The 19,795-nt window shown below is 50.5% G+C and overlaps 1 protein-coding gene across 1 annotated transcript in view; it reads right to left on the reverse strand.

Annotated features, from left to right (window-relative positions):
- Positions 1–3,128: 3,128 nt before the first annotated feature.
- Positions 3,129–19,795, reverse strand: part of mntb (MAX network transcriptional repressor b) — a 28,731-nt gene continuing 12,064 nt past the window's right edge. The window contains exons 4-5 of the mRNA XM_014195761.2: positions 19,115–19,307; positions 3,129–4,010 (exon numbers count right to left, since the gene is read on the reverse strand). Of these exons, the coding sequence (XP_014051236.1) occupies positions 3,253–4,010; positions 19,115–19,307 (951 nt within the window). The 3' untranslated portion in view covers positions 3,129–3,252. The remainder of the gene's footprint in view (positions 4,011–19,114; positions 19,308–19,795) is intronic.

Genomic DNA, 19,795 nt, shown 5'->3' on the forward strand with positions numbered 1-19,795 from the left:
CTCCCTCTCTCTCTCTCTGTCGCGCCCTCCCTCTCTCTCTCTGTCGCGCCCTCCCTCTCTCTCTCTGTCGCGCCCTCCCTATCTCTCTCTGTCGCGCCCTCCCTCTCTCTCTCTGTCGCGCCCTCCCTCTCTCTCTCTCTGTCGCCCTCCCTCTCTCTCTCTCTGTCGCGCCCTCCCTCTCTCTCTCTCTCTCGCGCCCTCCCTCTCTCTCTCTCTCTCGCGCCCTCTCTCTCTCTCTCTCTCTCGCGCCCTCCTCTCTCTCTCTCTCTCGCCCTCCCTCTCTCTCTCTCTCTCGCCCTCCCTCTCTCTCTCTCGTCGCCCTCCCTCTCTCTCTCTCTGTCGCGCCCTCCCTCTCTCTCTCTGTCGCGCCCTCCCTCTCTCTCTGTCGCGCCCTCCCTCTCTCTCTGTCGCGCCCTCCCTCTCTCTCTGTCGCGCCCTCCCTCTCTCTCTGTCGCGCCCTCCCTCTCTCTCTCTGTCGCGCCCTCCCTCTCTCTCTGTCGCGCCCTCCCTCTCTCTCTGTCGCGCCCTCCCTCTCTCTCTGTCGCGCCCTCCCTCTCTCTCTGTCGCGCCCTCCCTCTCTCTCTGTCGCGCCCTCCCTCTCTCTCTGTCGCGCCCTCCTCTCTCTCTCTGTCGCCCTCCCTCTCTCTCTGTCGCGCCCTCCCTCTCTCTCTGTCGCGCCCTCCCTCTCTCTCTGTCGCGCCCTCCCTCTCTCTCTGTCGCGCCCTCCCTCTCTCTCTGTCGCGCCCTCCCTCGCTCTGTCGCGCCCTCCCTCTCTGTCGCGCCCTCCCTCTCTCTCTCTCTCTCTGTCGCGCCCTCCCTCTCTCTCTCTCTCTCTCGCGCCCTCCCTCTCTCTCTCGCGCCCTCCCTCTCTCTCTCTCGTCTCGCCCTCCCTCTCTCTCTCTCTGTCGCGCCTCCCTCTCTCTCTCTCTGTCGCGCCCTCCCTCTCTCTCTGTCGCGCCCTCCCTCTCTCTCTGTCGCGCCCTCCCTCTCTCTCTCTGTCGCGCCCTCCCTCTCTCTCTGTCGCGCCCTCCCTCGCTCTGTCGCGCCCTCCCTCGCTCTGTCGCGCCCTCCCCCTCGCTCTGTCGCGCCCTCCCTCTCTCTGTCGCGCCCTCCCTCTCTCTCTCTCTCTCTGTCGCGCCCTCCCTCTCTCTCTCTCTCTCGCCCTCCCTCTCTCTCTCTCTCGCGCCCTCCCTCTCTCTCTCTCTCGCGCCCCTCCCTCTCTCTCTGTCGCGCCCTCCCTCTCTCTCTCTGTCGCGCCCTCCCTCTCTCTCTCTCTCTGTCGCGCCCTCCCTCTCTCTCTCTCTCGCGCCTCCCTCTCTCTCTCTCTCTGTCGCGCCCTCCCTCTCTCTCTCTCTGTCGCGCCCTCCCTCTCTCTCTCTCTGTCGCGCCCTCCCTCTCTCTCTCTCTGTCGCGCCCTCCCCCTCTCTCTCTCTGTCGCGCCCTCCCTCTCTCTCTCTCTCTCTGTCGCGCTCCCTCTCTCTCTCTCTCTGTCGCGCCCTCCCTCTCTCTCTCTCTGTCGCGCCCTCCCTCTCTCTCTCTCTGTCGCGCCCTCCCTCTCTCTCTCTCTCTGTCGCGCCCTCCCTCTCTCTCTCTCTGTCGCGCCCTCCCTCTCTCTCTCTCTGTCGCGCCCTCCCTCTCTCTCTCTCTGTCGCGCCCTCCCCTCTCTCTCTCTCTGTCGCGCCCTCCCTCTCTCTCTCTCTCTCTCGCGCCCTCCCTCTCTCTCTCTCTGTCGCGCCCTCCCTCTCTCTCTCTCTGTCGCGCCCTCCCTCTCTCTCTCTCTGTCGCGCCCTCCCTCTCTCTCTCTCTGTCGCGCCCTCCCTCTCTCTCTCTCTCTGTCGCGCCCTCCCTCTCTCTCTCTCTGTCGCGCCCTCCCTCTCTCTCTCTCTGTCGCGCCTCTCTCTCTCTCTCTCTCTCTCTGTCGCGCCCTCTCTCTCTCTCTCTCTCTCTGTCGCGCCCTCTCTCTCTCTCTCTCTCTCTGTCGCGCCCTCTCTCTCTCTCTCTCTCTCTGTCGCGCCCTCTCTCTCCCTCTCTCTCTCTGTCGCGCCCTCTCTCTCCCTCTCTCTCTGTCGCGCCCTCTCTCTCCCTCTCTCTCTGTCGCGCCTCTCTCCCTCTCTCTCTGTCGCGCCCTCCCTCTCTCTGTCGCGCCCTCCCTCTCCTCTCTCTGTCGCGCCCTCCCTCTCTCTCTCTCTCTGTCGCGCCCTCCCTCTCTCTCTCTCTGTCGCCCTCCTCTCTCTCTCTGTCGCGCCCTCCCTCTCTCTCTCTCTGTCGCGCCCTCCTCTCTCTCTCTCTGTCGCGCCCTCCCTCTCTCTCTCTCTGTCGCGCCTCCCTCTCTCTCTCTCTGTCGCGCCCTCCCTCTCTCTCTCTCTGTCGCGCCCTCCCTCTCTCTCTCTCTGTCGCGCCCTCCCTCTCTCTCTCTCTGTCGCGCCCTCCCTCTCTCTCTCTCTGTCGCGCCCTCCCTCTCTCTCTCTCTCTGTCGCGCCCTCCCTCTCTCTCTCTCTGTCGCGCCCTCCCTCTCTCTCTCTCTGTCGCGCCCTCCCTCTCTCTCTCTCTGTCGCGCCCTCCCTCTCTCTCTCTCTGTCGCGCCCTCCCTCTCTCTCTCTCTGTCGCGCCCTCCCTCTCTCTCTCTCTGTCGCGCCCTCCCTCTCTCTCTCTCTGTCGCGCCCTCCCTCTCTCTCTCTCTCTGTCGCCTCTCTCTCTCTCTCTCTGTCGCGCCCTCTCTCTCTCTCTCTCTCTGTCGCGCCCTCTCTCTCCCTCTCTCTCTCTGTCGCGCCCTCTCTCTCCCTCTCTCTCTCTGTCGCGCCCTCTCTCTCCCTCTCTCTCTCTCTGTCGCGCCCTCTCTCTCCCTCTCTCTCTCTCTGTCGCGCCCTCTCTCTCCCTCTCTCTCTGTCGCGCCCTCTCTCCCTCTCTCTCTGTCGCGCCCTCCCTCTCTCTCGTCGCGCCCTCCCTCTCTCTGTCGCGCCCTCCCACTTTCTGTCGCGCCCTCCCTCTCTCTCTCTCTCTCTGTCGCGCCCTCCCTCTCTCTCTCTCGCGCCCTCCCTCTCTCTCTCTGTCGCGCCCTCCCTCTCTCTCTCTCTGTCGCGCCCTCCCTCTCTCTGTCGCGCCCTCCCTCTCTCTCTCGCGCCCTCCCACTCTCTCTGTCGCGCCCTCCCACTCTCTCTCTCTCTCTGTCGCGCCCTCCCTCTCTCTGTCGCACCCTTGCACTCTGTCTCTCTCCCGCACCCTCCCCCTCTCTGTCGCGTCCTGTCCTGTCTCTCAGGCCAGTTTGAGTGTGCTAACAGGGAAGGGTGGTACAGTCACCATGGTGACTGGGTTGAGGACGGTGGTTTGTCCCACCAGCTGTGGGTGGTGGTGGTGGTGGTGATGGTGGTGGGCCAGCATGGTTGTGGGCTTCCCCAGGGACGAGCCACCCTGGCCAGGCACTGCCGCCCCATTGACCTGGGGCACGTTAGCGGTAGCATGGCTAGCCTGGACGTGGGGAAGGGTGTGGTGGGTGAAGGTGTGGGTGATATGCCCCAACACCGTGGGCTGGGAGACCGTCAATCCCTGGGGGTACATGTGGGGGGGCAGGGGACCCCCCAGGTGGGCCACAGGGTGGACGGTGATGTGTCCGATGGGCTGGGCCGTGATTGTCTGGTGGGCGGCGGAGGCTGCTGTGATTGGCTGCGAGATGGAGGAGGCAGGACTAGGGGAGGGAGCGATGTGCGTAAGGTGTTTGTGATTAGCCGGGAGGACGTGATTGACAGCCTGGATGACGGAGGGGTGGGCGATGACTTTGGGTGAGACTTGGACGGTCGGATGGGGGTGAGGTGGGGGGGCGGGGGCGATGGCTTGTGGGTGAGGAGGGGGGGCCAAGAGGGAGGGGCTGGTCAGAACCCCAGAGGAAAGGGTCTTGTGTGTGATGGAGAGGTGAGGAGTGAGGAATGATTTGGCCTGTATAATGGGGAGGGAGAAGGGTGGTGGAGGAGGGGAGAGGTCTTCATCAATGTCCTGGTCAAAGTTGTCTTCCCCTTCTGAAAGAGAGAGAGGGAGAACGATTACTCATACAGCACATATCACTATAAGAACACTGTCTTCCCCTTCTGAAAGAGAGAGAGGGAGAGCGATTCCTCATACAGCACATATCACTATAAGAACACTGTCTTCCCCTTCTGAAAGAGATGGAGAGCGATTCCTCATACAGCACATATCACTATAAGAACACTGTCTTCCCCTTCTGAAAGAGAGAGAGGGAGAGCGATTCCTCATACAGCACATATCACTATAAGAACACATCACACATACTGACATGTATGTCTACACCAGGGTTTCTGTGGCGCTGGACAACGTGACCGGGAAGATTTTAATTTACCGTCCATCTGACAAATTTACCGGACCCATATGCATTGGGTGCGTAACCCATTAGGGCGTCCACTCTCTGTGCTCAGAGTGACAGAAATCACATAACGATTATGGTCATTCATTTTAGAAGAACATGCAACTCCTGTATTGAAGTAGCCAATAAAAAGAGCAGTTCCATATGTGATAGAGATGAAAATCTGTTCAACTTAGATTTGTTGCTAATATGACTAGGATAATGCCTTTGGCTTCTGGACAATGGAAGAAAGTTGATATGAAAACCAATAGAACAGGAGAGAAATGGCATATGAAGTCTTTCATAGGCGGCGAGTCAAAGAGGCTAGGAAGTAGACAAAATTATAAATTTTTACTCCTGTCTATACATAAAATAAATCACCAGAAAGCATGACTTAGCCACAAAGGAATCGAGGATCATTGGCTTTTTAAATTGTTTTCTATAGCTGTGGATTGTTTGAAATCACAAGCTTGTAGGCCTATGCCTATTTGGCATCAAGCTTGTAGGCCTATGTGGGAATACAGCAACAGGCCTCGCTGATTGAGTTGTGGCTGTCAGTGAAAAGGATCTAAGATATGTGTGAAGATAATGTGCCTTGAGTATCATTTCAAATGTTGAGACAAGAAGGGGAGAGGTGTGTGGCGTAGATATCGGCGAGTCTCTCTCCAGAATGGCTGGCTCAGCTGTCTCCTGACAATTCTTGCACATTCATTGTGTCAATTATTTGCCCTTATATCAATTCCCCATTCCATATGTCCCCAGCAGTAAACTTATGCAGGCCTAATGGGGAATTGATCAAAAAGAGAGAAAGGGGGCAGTGTGGCTGAGTAGAGAGATGAATGAACCAGATTTGCCTATAGGCTGCTATGAAGCAAGGTAAGACGTTCCTGGTCAGATTTGCCTGTAGGCTGCTCTTCTATGAAGCAAGGTTAGACGTCCCTGGTCAGATTTGCCTATAGGCTGCTATGAAGCAAGGTAAGACGTCCCTGGTCAGATTTGCCTAAAGGCTGCTATGAAGCAAGGTAAGACGTCCCTGGTCAGATTTGCCTATAGGCTGCTATGAAGCAAGGTTGGACGTCCCTGGTCAGATTTGCCTATAGGCTGCTACGAAGCAAGGTAAGATGTTCCTGGTCAGATTTGCCTATAGGCTGCTACGAAGCAAGGTAATATGTTCCTGGTCAGATTTGCCTATAGGGTGCAACGCTATGAAGCAAGGTAAGACGTCCCTGGTCAGATTTGCCTATAGGCTGCTCTTCTATGAAGCAAGGTAAGACGTTCCTGGTCAGATTTGCCTATAGGCTGCTACGAAGCAAGGTAAGATGTTCCTGGTCAGATTTGCCTATAGGCTGCTATGAAGCCAGGTAAGACGTCCCTGGTCAGATTTGCGTATAGGCTGCAACGCTATGAAGCAAGGTAAGACGTCCCTGGACAAATTTGCCTATAGGCTGCTATGAAGCAGGGTAAGACGTTCCTGGTCAGATTTGCCTATAGGCTGCAATGAAGCAAGGTAAGACGTTCCTGGTCAGATTTGCCTATAGGCTGCTATGAAGCAAGGTAAGACGTTCCTGGTCAGATTTGCCAATAGGCTGCTATGAAGCAAGGTAAGACGTCCCTGGTCAGATTTGCCTATAGGCTGCTATGAAGCAAAGTAAGACGTCCCTGGTCAGATTTGCCTATAGGCTGCTATGAAGCAAGGTTAGACGTCCCTGGTCAGATTTGCCTATAGGCTGCTATGCTATGAAGCAAGGTAAGACGTCCCTGGTCAGATTTGCCTATAGGCAGCTATGAAGCAAGGTAAGACGTTCCTGGTCAGATTTGCCTATAGGCTGCTATGCTATGAAGCAAGGTTAGACGTCCCTGGTCAGATTTGCCTATAGGCTGCTATGAAGCAAGGTAAGACGTCCCTGGTCAGATTTGCCTATAGGCTGCTCTGCTAGGAAGCAAGGTTAGACGTCCCTGGTCAGATTTGCCTATAGGCTGCTACGAAGCAAGGTAATATGTTCCTGGTCAGATTTGCCTATAGGGTGCAACGCTATGAAGCAAGGTAAGACGTCCCTGGTCAGATTTGCCTATAGGCTGCTCTGCTATGAAGCAAGGTAAGAAGTTCCTGGTCAGATTTGCCTATAGGCTGCTCTGCTATGAAGCAAGGTAAGAAGTTCCTGGTCAGATTTGCCTATAGGCTGCTATGCTATGAAGCAAGGTTAGACGTCCCTGGTCAGATTTGCCTATAGGCTGCTCTGCTATGAAGCAAGGTAAGACGTCCCTGGTCAGATTTGCCTATAGGCTGCTACGAAGCAAGGTAAGATGTTCCTGGTCAGATTTGCCTATAGGCTGCTCTGCTATGAAGCAAGGTAGACGTCCCTGGTCAGATTTGCCTATAGGCTGCTACGAAGCAAGGTAAGATGTTCCTGGTCAGATTTGCCTATAGGCTGCTACGAAGCAAGGTAATATGTTCCTGGTCAGATTTGCCTATAGGGTGCAACGCTATGAAGCAAGGTAAGACGTCCCTGGTCAGATTTGCCTATAGGCTGCTCTTCTATGAAGCAAGGTAAGACGTTCCTGGTCAGATTTGCCTATAGGCTGCTACGAAGCAAGGTAAGATGTTCCTGGTCAGATTTGCCTATAGGCTGCTATGAAGCCAGGTAAGACGTTCCTGGTCAGATTTGCCTATAGGCTGCTATGCTATGAAGCAAGGTTAGACGTTCCTGGTCAGATTTGCTAATAGGCTGCTATGCTATGAAACAGTAAGACGTCCCTGGTCAGATTTGCCTATAGGCTGCTATGAAGCCAGGTAAGACGTCCCTGGTCAGATTTGCCTATAGGCTGCTATGAAGCAGGGTAAGACAATCCTGGTCAGATTTGCCTATAGGCTGCTATGAAGCAAGGTTAGACGTCCCTGGTCAGATTTGCCTATAGGCAGCTATGCTATGAAGCAAGGTAAGACGTCCCTGGTCAGATTTGCCTATAGGCAGCTATGAAGCAAGGTAAGACGTTCCTGGTCAGATTTGCCTATAGGCAGCTATGAAGCAAGGTAAGACGTCTCTGGTCAGATTTGCCTATACGCAGCTATGAAGCAAGGTAAGACATCCCTGGTCAGATTTGCCTATAGGCTGCTACGAAGCAAGGTAAGATGTTCCTGGTCAGATTTGCCTATAGGCTGCTATGAAGCAGGGTAAGACGTCCCTGGTCAGATTTGCCTATAGGCAGCTATGCTATGAAGCAAGGTAAGACGTCCCTGGTCAGATTTGCCTATAGGCTGCAACGCTATGAAGCAAGGTAAGACGTCCCTGGACAAATTTGCCTATAGGCTGCTATGAAGCAGGGTAAGACAATCCTGGTCAGATTTGACTATAGGCTGCTATGAAGCAAGGTTAGACGTCCCTGGTCAGATTTGCCTATAGGCAGCTATGCTATGAAGCAAGGTAAGACGTCCCTGGTCAGATTTGCCTATAGGCAGCTATGAAGCAAGGTAAGACGTTCCTGGTCAGATTTGCCTATAGGCTGCTATGCTATGAAGCAAGGTTAGACGTCCCTGGTCAGATTTGCCTATAGGCTGCTATGCTATGAAGCAAGGTAAGACGTCCCTGGTCAGATTTGCCTATAGGCAGCTATGAAGCAAGGTTAGACGTCCCTGGTCAGATTTGCCTATAGGGTGCAACGCTATGAAGCAAGGTAAGACGTCCCTGGTCAGATTTGCCTATAGGCTGCTCTTCTATGAAGCAAGGTAAGAAGTTCCTGGTCAGATTTGCCTATAGGCTGCTCTGCTATGAAGCAAGGTAAGAAGTTCCTGGTCAGATTTGCCTATAGGCTGCTATGCTATGAAGCAAGGTTAGACGTTCCTGGTCAGATTTGCTAATAGGCTGCTATGCTATGAAGCAAGGTAAGACGTCCCTGGTCAGATTTGCCTATAGGCTGCTCTGCTATGAAGCAAGGTAAGACGTCCCTGGTCAGATTTGCCTATAGGCTGCTACGAAGCAAGGTAAGATGTTCCTGGTCAGATTTGCCTATAGGCTGCTCTGCTATGAAGCAAGGTAGACGTCCCTGGTCAGATTTGCCTATAGGCTGCTACGAAGCAAGGTAAGATGTTCCTGGTCAGATTTGCCTATAGGCTGCTACGAAGCAAGGTAATATGTTCCTGGTCAGATTTGCCTATAGGGTGCAACGCTATGAAGCAAGGTAAGACGTCCCTGGTCAGATTTGCCTATAGGCTGCTCTTCTATGAAGCAAGGTAAGACGTTCCTGGTCAGATTTGCCTATAGGCTGCTACGAAGCAAGGTAAGATGTTCCTGGTCAGATTTGCCTATAGGCTGCTATGAAGCCAGGTAAGACGTTCCTGGTCAGATTTGCCTATAGGCTGCTATGCTATGAAGCAAGGTTAGACGTTCCTGGTCAGATTTGCTAATAGGCTGCTATGCTATGAAACAGTAAGACGTCCCTGGTCAGATTTGCCTATAGGCTGCTATGAAGCCAGGTAAGACGTCCCTGGTCAGATTTGCCTATAGGCTGCAACGCTATGAAGCAAGGTAAGACGTCCCTGGTCAGATTTGCCTATAGGCAGCTATGAAGCAAGGTAAGACGTCTCTGGTCAGATTTGCCTATAGGCTGCTATGAAGCAAGGTAGACGTCCCTGGTCAGATTTGCCTATAGGCAGCTATGAAGCAAGGTAAGACGTCCCTGGTCAGATTTGCCTATACGCAGCTATGAAGCAAGGTAAGACATCCCTGGTCAGATTTGCCTATACGCAGCTATGAAGCAAGGTAAGACATCCCTGGTCAGATTTGCCTATAGGCTGCTACGAAGCAAGGTAAGATGTTCCTGGTCAGATTTGCCTATAGGCTGCTATGAAGCCAGGTAAGACGTCCCTGGTCAGATTTGCCTATAGGCTGCAACGCTATGAAGCAAGGTAAGACGTCCCTGGACAAATTTGCCTATAGGCTGCTATGAAGCAGGGTAAGACAATCCTGGTCAGATTTGACTATAGGCTGCTATGAAGCAAGGTTAGACGTCCCTGGTCAGATTTGCCTATAGGCAGCTATGCTATGAAGCAAGGTAAGACGTCCCTGGTCAGATTTGCCTATAGGCAGCTATGAAGCAAGGTAAGACGTTCCTGGTCAGATTTGCCTATAGGCTGCTATGCTATGAAGCAAGGTTAGACGTCCCTGGTCAGATTTGCCTATAGGCTGCTATGCTATGAAGCAAGGTAAGACGTCCCTGGTCAGATTTGCCTATAGGCAGCTATGAAGCAAGGTTAGACGTCCCTGGTCAGATTTGCCTATAGGGTGCAACGCTATGAAGCAAGGTAAGAAGTCCCTGGTCAGATTTGCCTATAGGCTGCTCTTCTATGAAGCAAGGTAAGACGTTCCTGGTCAGATTTGCCTATAGGCTACTACGAAGCAAGGTAAGATGTTCCTGGTCAGATTTGCCTATAGGCTGCTATGAAGCCAGGTAAGACGTCCCTGGTCAGATTTGCCTATAGGCTGCAACGCTATGAAGCAAGGTAAGACGTCCCTGGACAAATTTGCCTATAGGCTGCTATGAAGCAGGGTAAGACGTTCCTGGTCAGATTTGCCTATAGGCTGCTATGAAGCAAGGTAAGACGTTCCTGGTCAGATTTGCCTATAGGCTGCTATGAAGCAAGGTAAGACGTTCCTGGTCAGATTTGCCTATAGGCAGCTATGAAGCAAGGTACGACGTCCCTGGTCAGATTTGCCTATAGGCTGCTATGCTATGAAGCAAGGTTAGACGTCCCTGGTCAGATTTGCCTATAGGCTGCTATGCTATGAAGCAAGGTAAGACGTCCCTGGTCAGATTTGCCTATAGGCTGCTATGAAGCAAGGTAAGACGTCCCTGGTCAGATTTGCCTATAGGCTGCTCTGCTATGAAGCAAGGTAAGACGTTCCTGGTCAGATTTGCCTATAGGCTGCTCTGCTATGAAGCAAGGTAAGACGTTCCTGGTCAGATTTGCCTATAGGCTGCTCTGCTATGAAGCAAGGTAAGACGTTCCTGGTCAGATTTGCCTATAGGCTGCTATGCTATGAAGCAAGGTAAGACGTCCCTGGTCAGATTTGCCTATAGGCTGCTATGCTATGAAGCAAGGTAAGACGTCCCTGGTCAGATTTGCCTATAGGCTGCTATGCTATGAAGCAAGGTAAGACGTCCCTGGTCAGATTTGCCTATAGGCAGCTATAAAGCAAGGTAAGATGTTCCTGCTCAGATTTGGCTATTGGCTGCTATGAAGCAAGGTAAGACGTCCCTGGTCAGATTTGCCTATAGGCTGCTACGAAGCAAGGTAAGATGTTCCTGGTCAGATTTGCCTATAGGCTGCTATGCTATGAAGCAAGGTAGACGTCCCTGGTCAGATTTGCATATAGGCTGCTACGAAGCAAGGTAACATGTTCCTGATCAGATTTGCCTATAGGCTGCTACGAAGCAAGGTAATATGTTCCTGGTCAGATTTGCCTATAGGGTGCAACGCTATGAAGCAAGGTAAGACGTCCCTGGTCAGATTTGCCTATAGGCTGCTACGAAGCAAGGTAAGATGTTCCTGGTCAGATTTGCCAATAGGCTGCTATGCTATGAAGCAAGGTTAGACGTTCCTGGTCAGATTTGCTAATAGGCTGCTATGCTATGAAGCAAGGTAAGACGTCCCTGGTCAGATTTGCCTATAGGCTGCTCTGCTATGAAGCAAGGTAAGACGTTCCTGGTCAGATTTGCCTATAGGCAGCTATGAAGCAAGGTAAGATGTTCCTGCTCAGATTTGCCTATTGGCTGCTATGAAGCAAGGTAAGACGTCCCTGGTCAGATTTGCCTATAGGCTGCTACGAAGCAAGGTAATATGTTCCTGGTCAGATTTGCCTATAGGGTGCTAAGCTATGAAGCAAAGTAAGATGTCCCTGGTCAGATTTGCCTATAGGCTGCTCTTCTATGAAGCAAGGTAAGACGTCCCTGGTCAGATTTGCCTATAGGCTGCTACGAAGCAAGGTAAGATGTTCCTGGTCAGATTTGCCTATAGGCTGCTATGAAGCCAGGTAAGACGTTCCTGGTCAGATTTGCCTATAGGCTGCTATGAAGCAAGGTAAGATGTTCCTGGTCAGATTTGCCTATAGGCTGCTATGCTATGAAGCAAGGTTAGACGTTCCTGGTCAGATTTGCTAATAGGCTGCTATGCTATGAAGCAAGTTAAGACGTCCCTGGTCAGATTTGCCTATAGGCTGCTCTGCTATGAAGCAAGGTAAGACGTTCCTGGTCAGATTTGCCTATAGGCAGCTATGAAGCAAGGTAGGATGTTCCTGCTCAGATTTGCCTATTGGCTGCTATGAAGCAAGGTAAGACGTCCCTGGTCAGATTTGCCTATTGGCTGCTATGAAGCAAGGTAAGACATTCATGGTCAGATTTGCCTATAGGCTGCTCTGCTATGAAGCAAGGTAAGACGTCCATGGTCAGATTTGCCTATAGGCTGCTACGAAGCAAGGTAATATGTTCCTGGTCAGATTTGCCTATAGGGTGCAACGCTATGAAGCAAGGTAAGACGTCCCTGGTCAGATTTGCCTATAGGCTGCTCTTCTATGAAGCAAGGTAAGACGTCCCTGGTCAGATTTGCCTATAGGCTGCTACGAAGCAAGGTAAGATGTTCCTGGTCAGATTTGCCTATAGGCTGCTATAAAGCCAGGTAAGACATCCCTGGTCAGATTTGCCTATAGGCTGCAACGCTATGAAGCAAGGTAAGACGTCCCTGGACAAATTTGCCTATAGGCTGCTATGAAGCAAGGTAAGACGTTCCTGGTCAGATTTGCTTATAGGCTGCTATGAAGCAAGGTAAGACGTTCCTGGTCAGATTTGCCTATAGGCTGCTATGAAGCAAGGTAAGACGTTCCTGGTCAGATTTGCTAATAGGCTGCTATGCTATGAAGCAAGTTAAGACGTCCCTGGTCAGATTTGCCTATAGGCTGCTCTGCTATGAAGCAAGGTAAGACGTTCCTGGTCAGATTTGCCTATAGGCAGCTATGAAGCAAGGTAAGATGTTCCTGCTCAGATTTGCCTATTGGCTGCTATGAAGCAAGGTAAGACGTCCCTGGTCAGATTTGCCTATTGGCTGCTATGAAGCAAGGTAAGACATTCATGGTCAGATTTGCCTATAGGCTGCTCTGCTATGAAGCAAGGTAAGACGTCCATGGTCAGATTTGCCTATAGGCTGCTACGAAGCAAGGTAATATGTTCCTGGTCAGATTTGCCTATAGGGTGCAACGCTATGAAGCAAGGTAAGACGTCCCTGGTCAGATTTGCCTATAGGCTGCTCTTCTATGAAGCAAGGTAAGACGTCCCTGGTCAGATTTGCCTATAGGCTGCTACGAAGCAAGGTAAGATGTTCCTGGTCAGATTTGCCTATAGGCTGCTATAAAGCAAGGTAAGACGTTCCTGGTCAGATTTGCTAATAGGCTGCTATGCTATGAAGCAAGTTAAGACGTCCCTGGTCAGATTTGCCTATAGGCTGCTCTGCTATGAAGCAAGGTAAGACGTTCCTGGTCAGATTTGCCTATAGGCAGCTATGAAGCAAGGTAAGATGTTCCTGCTCAGATTTGCCTATTGGCTGCTATGAAGCAAGGTAAGACGTCCATGGTCAGATTTGCCTATAGGCTGCTATGAAGCAAGGTAAGACGTTCCTGGTCAGATTTGCCTATAGGCTGCTATGAAGCAAGGTAAGACGTTCCTGGTCAGATTTGCCTATAGGCAGCTATGAAGCAAGGTAAGACGTTCCTGGTCAGATTTGCCTATAGGCAGCTATGAAGCAAGGTAAGACGTCCCTGGTCAGATTTGCCTATACGCAGCTATGAAGCAAGGTAAGACATCCCTGGTCAGATTTGCCTATAGGCTGCTATGAAGCAAGGTTAGACGGCCCTGGTTAGATTTGCCTATAGGCTGCTATGCTATGAAGCAAGGTAAGACGTCCCTGGTCAGATTTGCCTATAGGCAGCTATGAAGCAAGGTAAGACGTTCCTGGTCAGATTTGCCTATAGGCTGCTATGCTATGAAGCAAGGTAAGACGTCCCTGGTCAGATTTGCCTATAGGCTGCTATGCTATGAAGCAAGGTAAGACGTTCCTGGTCAGATTTGCCTATAGGCTACTACGAAGCAAGGTAAGATGTTCCTGGTCAGATTTGCCTATAGGCTGCTATGAAGCCAGGTAAGACGTCCCTGGTCAGATTTGCCTATAGGCTGCTATGCTATGAAGCAAGGTAAGACGTCCCTGGTCAGATTTGCCTATAGGCTGCTATGCTATGAAGCAAGGTAAGACGTCCCTGGTCAGATTTGCCTATAGGCTGCTATGCTATGAAGCAAGGTAAGACGTCCCTGGTCAGATTTGCCTATAGGCTGCTATGAAGCAAGGTAAGACGTTCCTGGTCAGATTTGCCTATAGGCTACTACGAAGCAAGGTAAGATGTTCCTGGTCAGATTTGCCTATAGGCTGCTATGCTATGAAGCAAGGTAAGACGTTCCTGGTCAGATTTGCCTATAGGCTACTACGAAGCAAGGTAAGATGTTCCTGGTCAGATTTGCCTATAGGCTGCTATGAAGCCAGGTAAGACGTCCCTGGTCAGATTTGCCTATAGGCTGCTATGCTATGAAGCAAGGTAAGACGTCCCTGGTCAGATTTGCCTATAGGCTGCTATGCTATGAAGCAAGGTAAGACGTCCCTGGTCAGATTTGCCTATAGGCTGCTATGCTATGAAGCAAGGTAAGACGTCCCTGGTCAGATTTGCCTATAGGCTGCTATGAAGCAAGGTAAGACGTTCCTGGTCAGATTTGCCTATAGGCTGCTATGAAGCAAGGTAAGACGTTCCTGGTCAGATTTGCCTATAGGCTGCTACGAAGCAAGGTAAGATGTTCCTGGTCAGATTTGCCTATAGGCTGCTCTGCTATGAAGCAAGGTAGACGTCCCTGGTCAGATTTGCCTATAGGCTGCTACGAAGCAAGGTAACATGTTCCTGGTCAGATTTGCCTATAGGCTGCTATGCTATGAAGCAAGGTTAGACGTTCCTGGTCAGATTTGCTAATAGGCTGCTATGCTATGAAGCAAGGTAAGACGTCCCTGGTCAGATTTGCCTATAGGCTGCTCTGCTATGAAGCAAGGTAAGACGTTCCTGGTCAGATTTGCCTATAGGCAGCTATGAAGCAAGGTAAGATGTTCCTGCTCAGATTTGCCTATTGGCTGCTATGAAGCAAGGTAAGACGTCCCTGGTCAGATTTGCCTATTGGCTGCTATGAAGCAAGGTAAGACGTTCATGGTCAGATTTGCCTATAAGCTGCTCTGCTATGAAGCAAGGTAAGACGTCCCTGGTCAGATTTGCCTATAGGCTGCTACGAAGCAAGGTAATATGTTCCTGGTCAGATTTGCCTATAGGCTGCTACGAAGCAAGGTAATATGTTCCTGGTCAGATTTGCCTATAGGGTGCAACGCTATGAAGCAAGGTAAGATGTCCCTGGTCAGATTTGCCTATAGGCTGCTCTTCTATGAAGCAAGGTAAGACGTCCCTGGTCAGATTTGCCTATAGGCTGCTACGAAGCAAGGTAAGATGTTCCTGGTCAGATTTGCCTATAGGCTGCTATGAAGCCAGGTAAGACGTTCCTGGTCAGATTTGCCTATAGGCTGCTATGAAGCAAGGTAAGATGTTCCTGGTCAGATTTGCCTATAGGCTGCTATGCTATGAAGCAAGGTTAGACGTTCCTGGTCAGATTTGCTAAGAGGCTGCTATGCTATGAAGCAAGGTAAGAAGTCCCTGGTCAGATTTGCCTATAGGCTGCTCTGCTATGAAGCAAGGTAAGACGTTCCTGGTCAGATTTGCCTATAGGCAGCTATGAAGCAAGGTAAGATGTTCCTGGTCAGATTTGCCTATTGGCTGCTATGAAGCAAGGTAAGACGTCCCTGGTCAGATTTGCCTATTGGCTGCTATGAAGCAAGGTAAGACATTCATGGTCAGATTTGCCTATAGGCTGCTCTGCTATGAAGCAAGGTAAGACGTCCCTGGTCAGATTTGCCTATAGGCTGCTACGAAGCAAGGTAAGATGTTCCTGGTCAGATTTGCCTATAGGCTGCTACGAAGCAAGGTAATATGTTCCTGGTCAGATTTGCCTATAGGGTGCAACGCTATGAAGCAAGGTAAGACGTCCCTGGTCAGATTTGCCTATAGGCTGCTCTTCTATGAAGCAAGGTAAGACGTCCCTGGTCAGATTTGCCTATAGGCTGCTACGAAGCAAGGTAAGATGTTCCTGGTCAGATTTGCCTATAGGCTGCTATGAAGCCAGGTAAGACGTCCCTGGTCAGATTTGCCTATAGGCTGCAACGCTATGAAGCAAGGTAAGACGTCCCTGGACAAATTTGCCTATAGGCTGCTATGAAGCAAGGTAAGACGTTCCTGGTCAGATTTGCCTATAGGCTGCTATGAAGCAAGGTAAGACGTTCCTGGTCAGATTTGCCTATAGGCTGCTATTAAGCAAGGTAAGACGTTCCTGGTCAGATTTGCCTATAGGCTGCTATGAAGCAAGGTAAGACGTTCCTGGTCAGATTTGCCTATAGGCAGCTATGAAGCAAGGTAAGACGTCCCTGGTCAGATTTGCCTATACGCAGCTATGAAGCAAGGTAAGACATCCCTGGTCAGATTTGCCTATAGGCTGCTATGAAGCAAGGTAGACGTCCCTGGTCAGATTTGCCTATAGGCTGCTATGCTATGAAGCAAAGTAAGACGTCCCTGGTCAGATTTGCCTATAGGCTGCTATGATGCAAGGTTAGACGTCCCTGGTCAGATTTGCCTATAGGCTGCTATGCTATGAAGCAAGGTAAGACGTCCCTGGTCAGATTTGCCTATAGGCAGCTATGAAGCAAGGTAAGACGTTCCTGGTCAGATTTGCCTATAGGCTGCTATGCTATGAAGCAAGGTTAGACGTCCCTGGTCAGATTTGCCTATAGGCTGCTATGAAGCAAGGTAAGACGTTCCTGGTCAGATTTGCCTATAGGCTGCTAAGAAGCAAGGTAAGACGTTCCTGGTCAGATTTGCCTATAGGCTGCTATGAAGCAAGGTAAGACGTCCCTGGTCAGATTTGCCTATAGGCTGCTATGAAGCAAGGTAAGACGTCCCTGGTCAGATTTGCCTATAGGCTGCTACGAAGCAAGGTAAGATGTTCCTGGTCAGATTTGCCTATAGGCTGCTACGAAGCAAGGTAATATGTTCCTGGTCAGATTTGCCTATAGGGTGCAACGCTATGAAGCAAGGTAGGACGTCCCTGGTCAGATCTGCCTATAGGCTGCTCTTCTATGAAGCAAGGTAAGACGTCCCTGGTCAGATTTGCCTATAGGCTGCTACGAAGCAAGGTAAGATGTTCCTGGTCAGATTTGCCTATAGGCTGCTATGAAGCCAGGTAAGACGTCCCTGGTCAGATTTGCCTATAGGCTGCAACGCTATGAAGCAAGGTAAGACGTCCCTGGTCAGATTTGCCTATAGGCTGCTATGAAGCAAGGTAAGACGTTCCTGGTCAGATTTGCCTATAGGCTGCTATGAAGCAAGGTAAGACGTTCCTGGTCAGATTTGCCTATAGGCTGCTATGAAGCAAGGTAAGACGTCCCTGGTCAGATTTGCCTATAGGCTGCTATGAAGCAAGGTAAGACGTTCCTGGTCAGATTTGCCTATAGGCTGCTATGAAGCAAGGTAAGACGTCCCTGGTCAGATTTGCCTATAGGCTGCTATGAAGCAAGGTAAGACGTCCCTGGTCAGATTTGCCTATAGGCTGCTACGAAGCAAGGTAAGATGTTCCTGGTCAGATTTGCCTATAGGCTGCTACGAAGCAAGGTATTATGTTCCTGGTCAGATTTGCCTATAGGGTGCAACGCTATGAAGCAAGGTAGGACGTCCCTGGTCAGATTTGCCTATAGGCTGCTATGCTATGAAGCAAGGTAAGACGTCCCTGGTCAGATTTGCCTATAGGCTGCTATGCTATGAAGCAAGGTTAGACGTCCCTGGTCAGATTTGCCTATAGGCTGCTATGAAGCAAGGTAAGACGTCCCTGGTCAGATTTGCCTATAGGCTGCTATGAAGCAAGGTTAGACGTCCCTGGTCAGATTTGCCTATAGGCTGCTATGCTATGAAGCAAGGTAAGACGTCCCTGGTCAGATTTGCCTATAGGCTGCTATGAAGCAAGGTAAGACGTTCCTGGTCAGATTTGCCTATAGGCTGCTATGAAGCAAGGTAAGACGTTCCTGGTCAGATTTGCCTATAGGCTGCTATGAAGCAAGGTAAGACGTCCCTGGTCAGATTTGCCTATAGGCTGCTATGAAGCAAGGTAAGACGTTCCTGGTCAGATTTGCCTATAGGCTGCTATGAAGCAAGGTAAGACGTCCCTGGTCAGATTTGCCTATAGGCTGCTATGAAGCAAGGTAAGACGTCCCTGGTCAGATTTGCCTATAGGCTGCTACGAAGCAAGGTAAGATGTTCCTGGTCAGATTTGCCTATAGGCTGCTACGAAGCAAGGTAATATGTTCCTGGTCAGATTTGCCTATAGGGTGCAACGCTATGAAGCAAGGTAGGACGTCCCTGGTCAGATTTGCCTATAGGCTGCTCTTCTATGAAGCAAGGTAAGACGTCCCTGGTCAGATTTGCCTATAGGCTGCTACGAAGCAAGGTAAGATGTTCCTGGTCAGATTTGCCTATAGGCTGCTATGAAGCCAGGTAAGACGTCCCTGGTCAGATTTGCCTATAGGCTGCTATGAAGCAAGGTAAGACGTTCCTGGTCAGATTTGCCTATAGGCTGCTCTGCTATGAAGCAAGGTGAAGACGTTCCTGGTCAGATTTGCCTATAGGCTGCTAAGAAGCAAGGTAAGACGTTCCTGGTCAGATTTGCCTATAGGCTGCTATGAAGCAAGGTAAGACGTCCCTGGTCAGATTTGCCTATAGGCTGCTATGAAGCAAGGTAAGACATTCCTGGTCAGATTTGCCTATAGGCTGCTCTGCTATGAAGCAAGGTAAGACGTCCCTGGTCAGATTTGCCTATAGGCTGCTATGAAGCAAGGTAGGACATGCCTTTATAATATGAAGTAAAACAGTCAAGTTTCAAACTATTAAGTAGGCCTGTGTTTTCAGAAAGCATACTGCCTCCAGCTCACATTGTAAAGTGGCGGTGACGCACTGACAGCCTGTTGCCTGCACTTTAATGGTGAATGGGAGGCGCGCTTCAATTCGGCTACCAGTTGACAATAAAAATAGTAGGCCTAGCTTTTTAATTGTTCACCAAAACTTAACACAAGATTGCATTTCAAATTCTTGCGCAATGAACAGGCTTACAAAAGCACACGTTTTCCTTCAGCAGCACCAGCCGAGGAGCTGCAGGAGAAACATCCTGCTCAAAATAGGCACTGTATGCTGTGCACGTGTGACAGTTGTGTTGGATAAATAAGATAGGCTAATGAAAACACACACACAGCAAATTAACCTGTAGACCAGCGTTTCCCAAACTCGGCCCTAGGGACCCCAAGGTGTCCCTGTTTTGGGTTTTGCCCTAACACTACATAGCTGATTAAAATAATCAAAGCTTGATGATTAGCTGATTATTTGAATCAGCTGTGTAGTGCTAGGAGACCCTTTGGGGGTCCCCAGGACCAGGTTTGGGAAATACTGCTATAGACTGATAAGCATGAAGGTCAAATGTGTTTCTAACGGAAACCCTGGTATACACACAGCATGCTTTCTTCTGCAAGTGTGTGTGTCTGTGTGTGTGTACCTGAGGCAGTAGAAGTAGAAGCCTGGTCGTCCTCTGGTTGTACGGTCTGTCTGAGGACCTTGTCTATCTCCATAACGTCCATACACTGACTCAGCTCGTTCTTCAGCTCAGCCAGTCTCTGCTGCGTGGAGATCTTCTCTCTCGCTAGACGCTCCATCTCATGTTCATACTCCTTCTCCTTTCGCTTCAGAGTCTGGGGGACAGGGAGACACACACATAGCATATGTAATACCAACACACTTGTTACACATTACCATAAATTAAACTCATTCACAAAGTCTGAGAAAGGGACAATAACACACTCCTTGCTCATAACACACATGCAAACACACATATCACGTAAACCAATAACAGCTGCCCAAAACTGACCCAACCATGTGTGTGCACTGCAGACAACATGGAGAGAGAAGAATAGTCAACTTATGAGAGGGAGCGAGGGAAAGAAGTGATGGAGGGAGAGAGGTGTGCAGTAGTCATGCAGACAAATGGTCCTCTGACCAAGTTACTGAGTGGTCTGAGGGGCTCCTAAACACAGGCACACGCAACTTACTACTGAGGGGGAGTGAGAGAGGAAGAGAGAGCACAGGGTGGAAAGAAAGAGTTTGAAAAGTTAGAGAACAAGATGGCGGCGATACTAGAGATGGGATAGAGGAGAAGACAGACAGAAAACAAACGAAAAAG

The sequence above is a fragment of the Salmo salar genome, chromosome ssa04 (assembly GCF_905237065.1).
Source record: "Salmo salar chromosome ssa04, Ssal_v3.1, whole genome shotgun sequence".
NCBI classification, from domain to species: domain Eukaryota; kingdom Metazoa; phylum Chordata; class Actinopteri; order Salmoniformes; family Salmonidae; genus Salmo; species Salmo salar.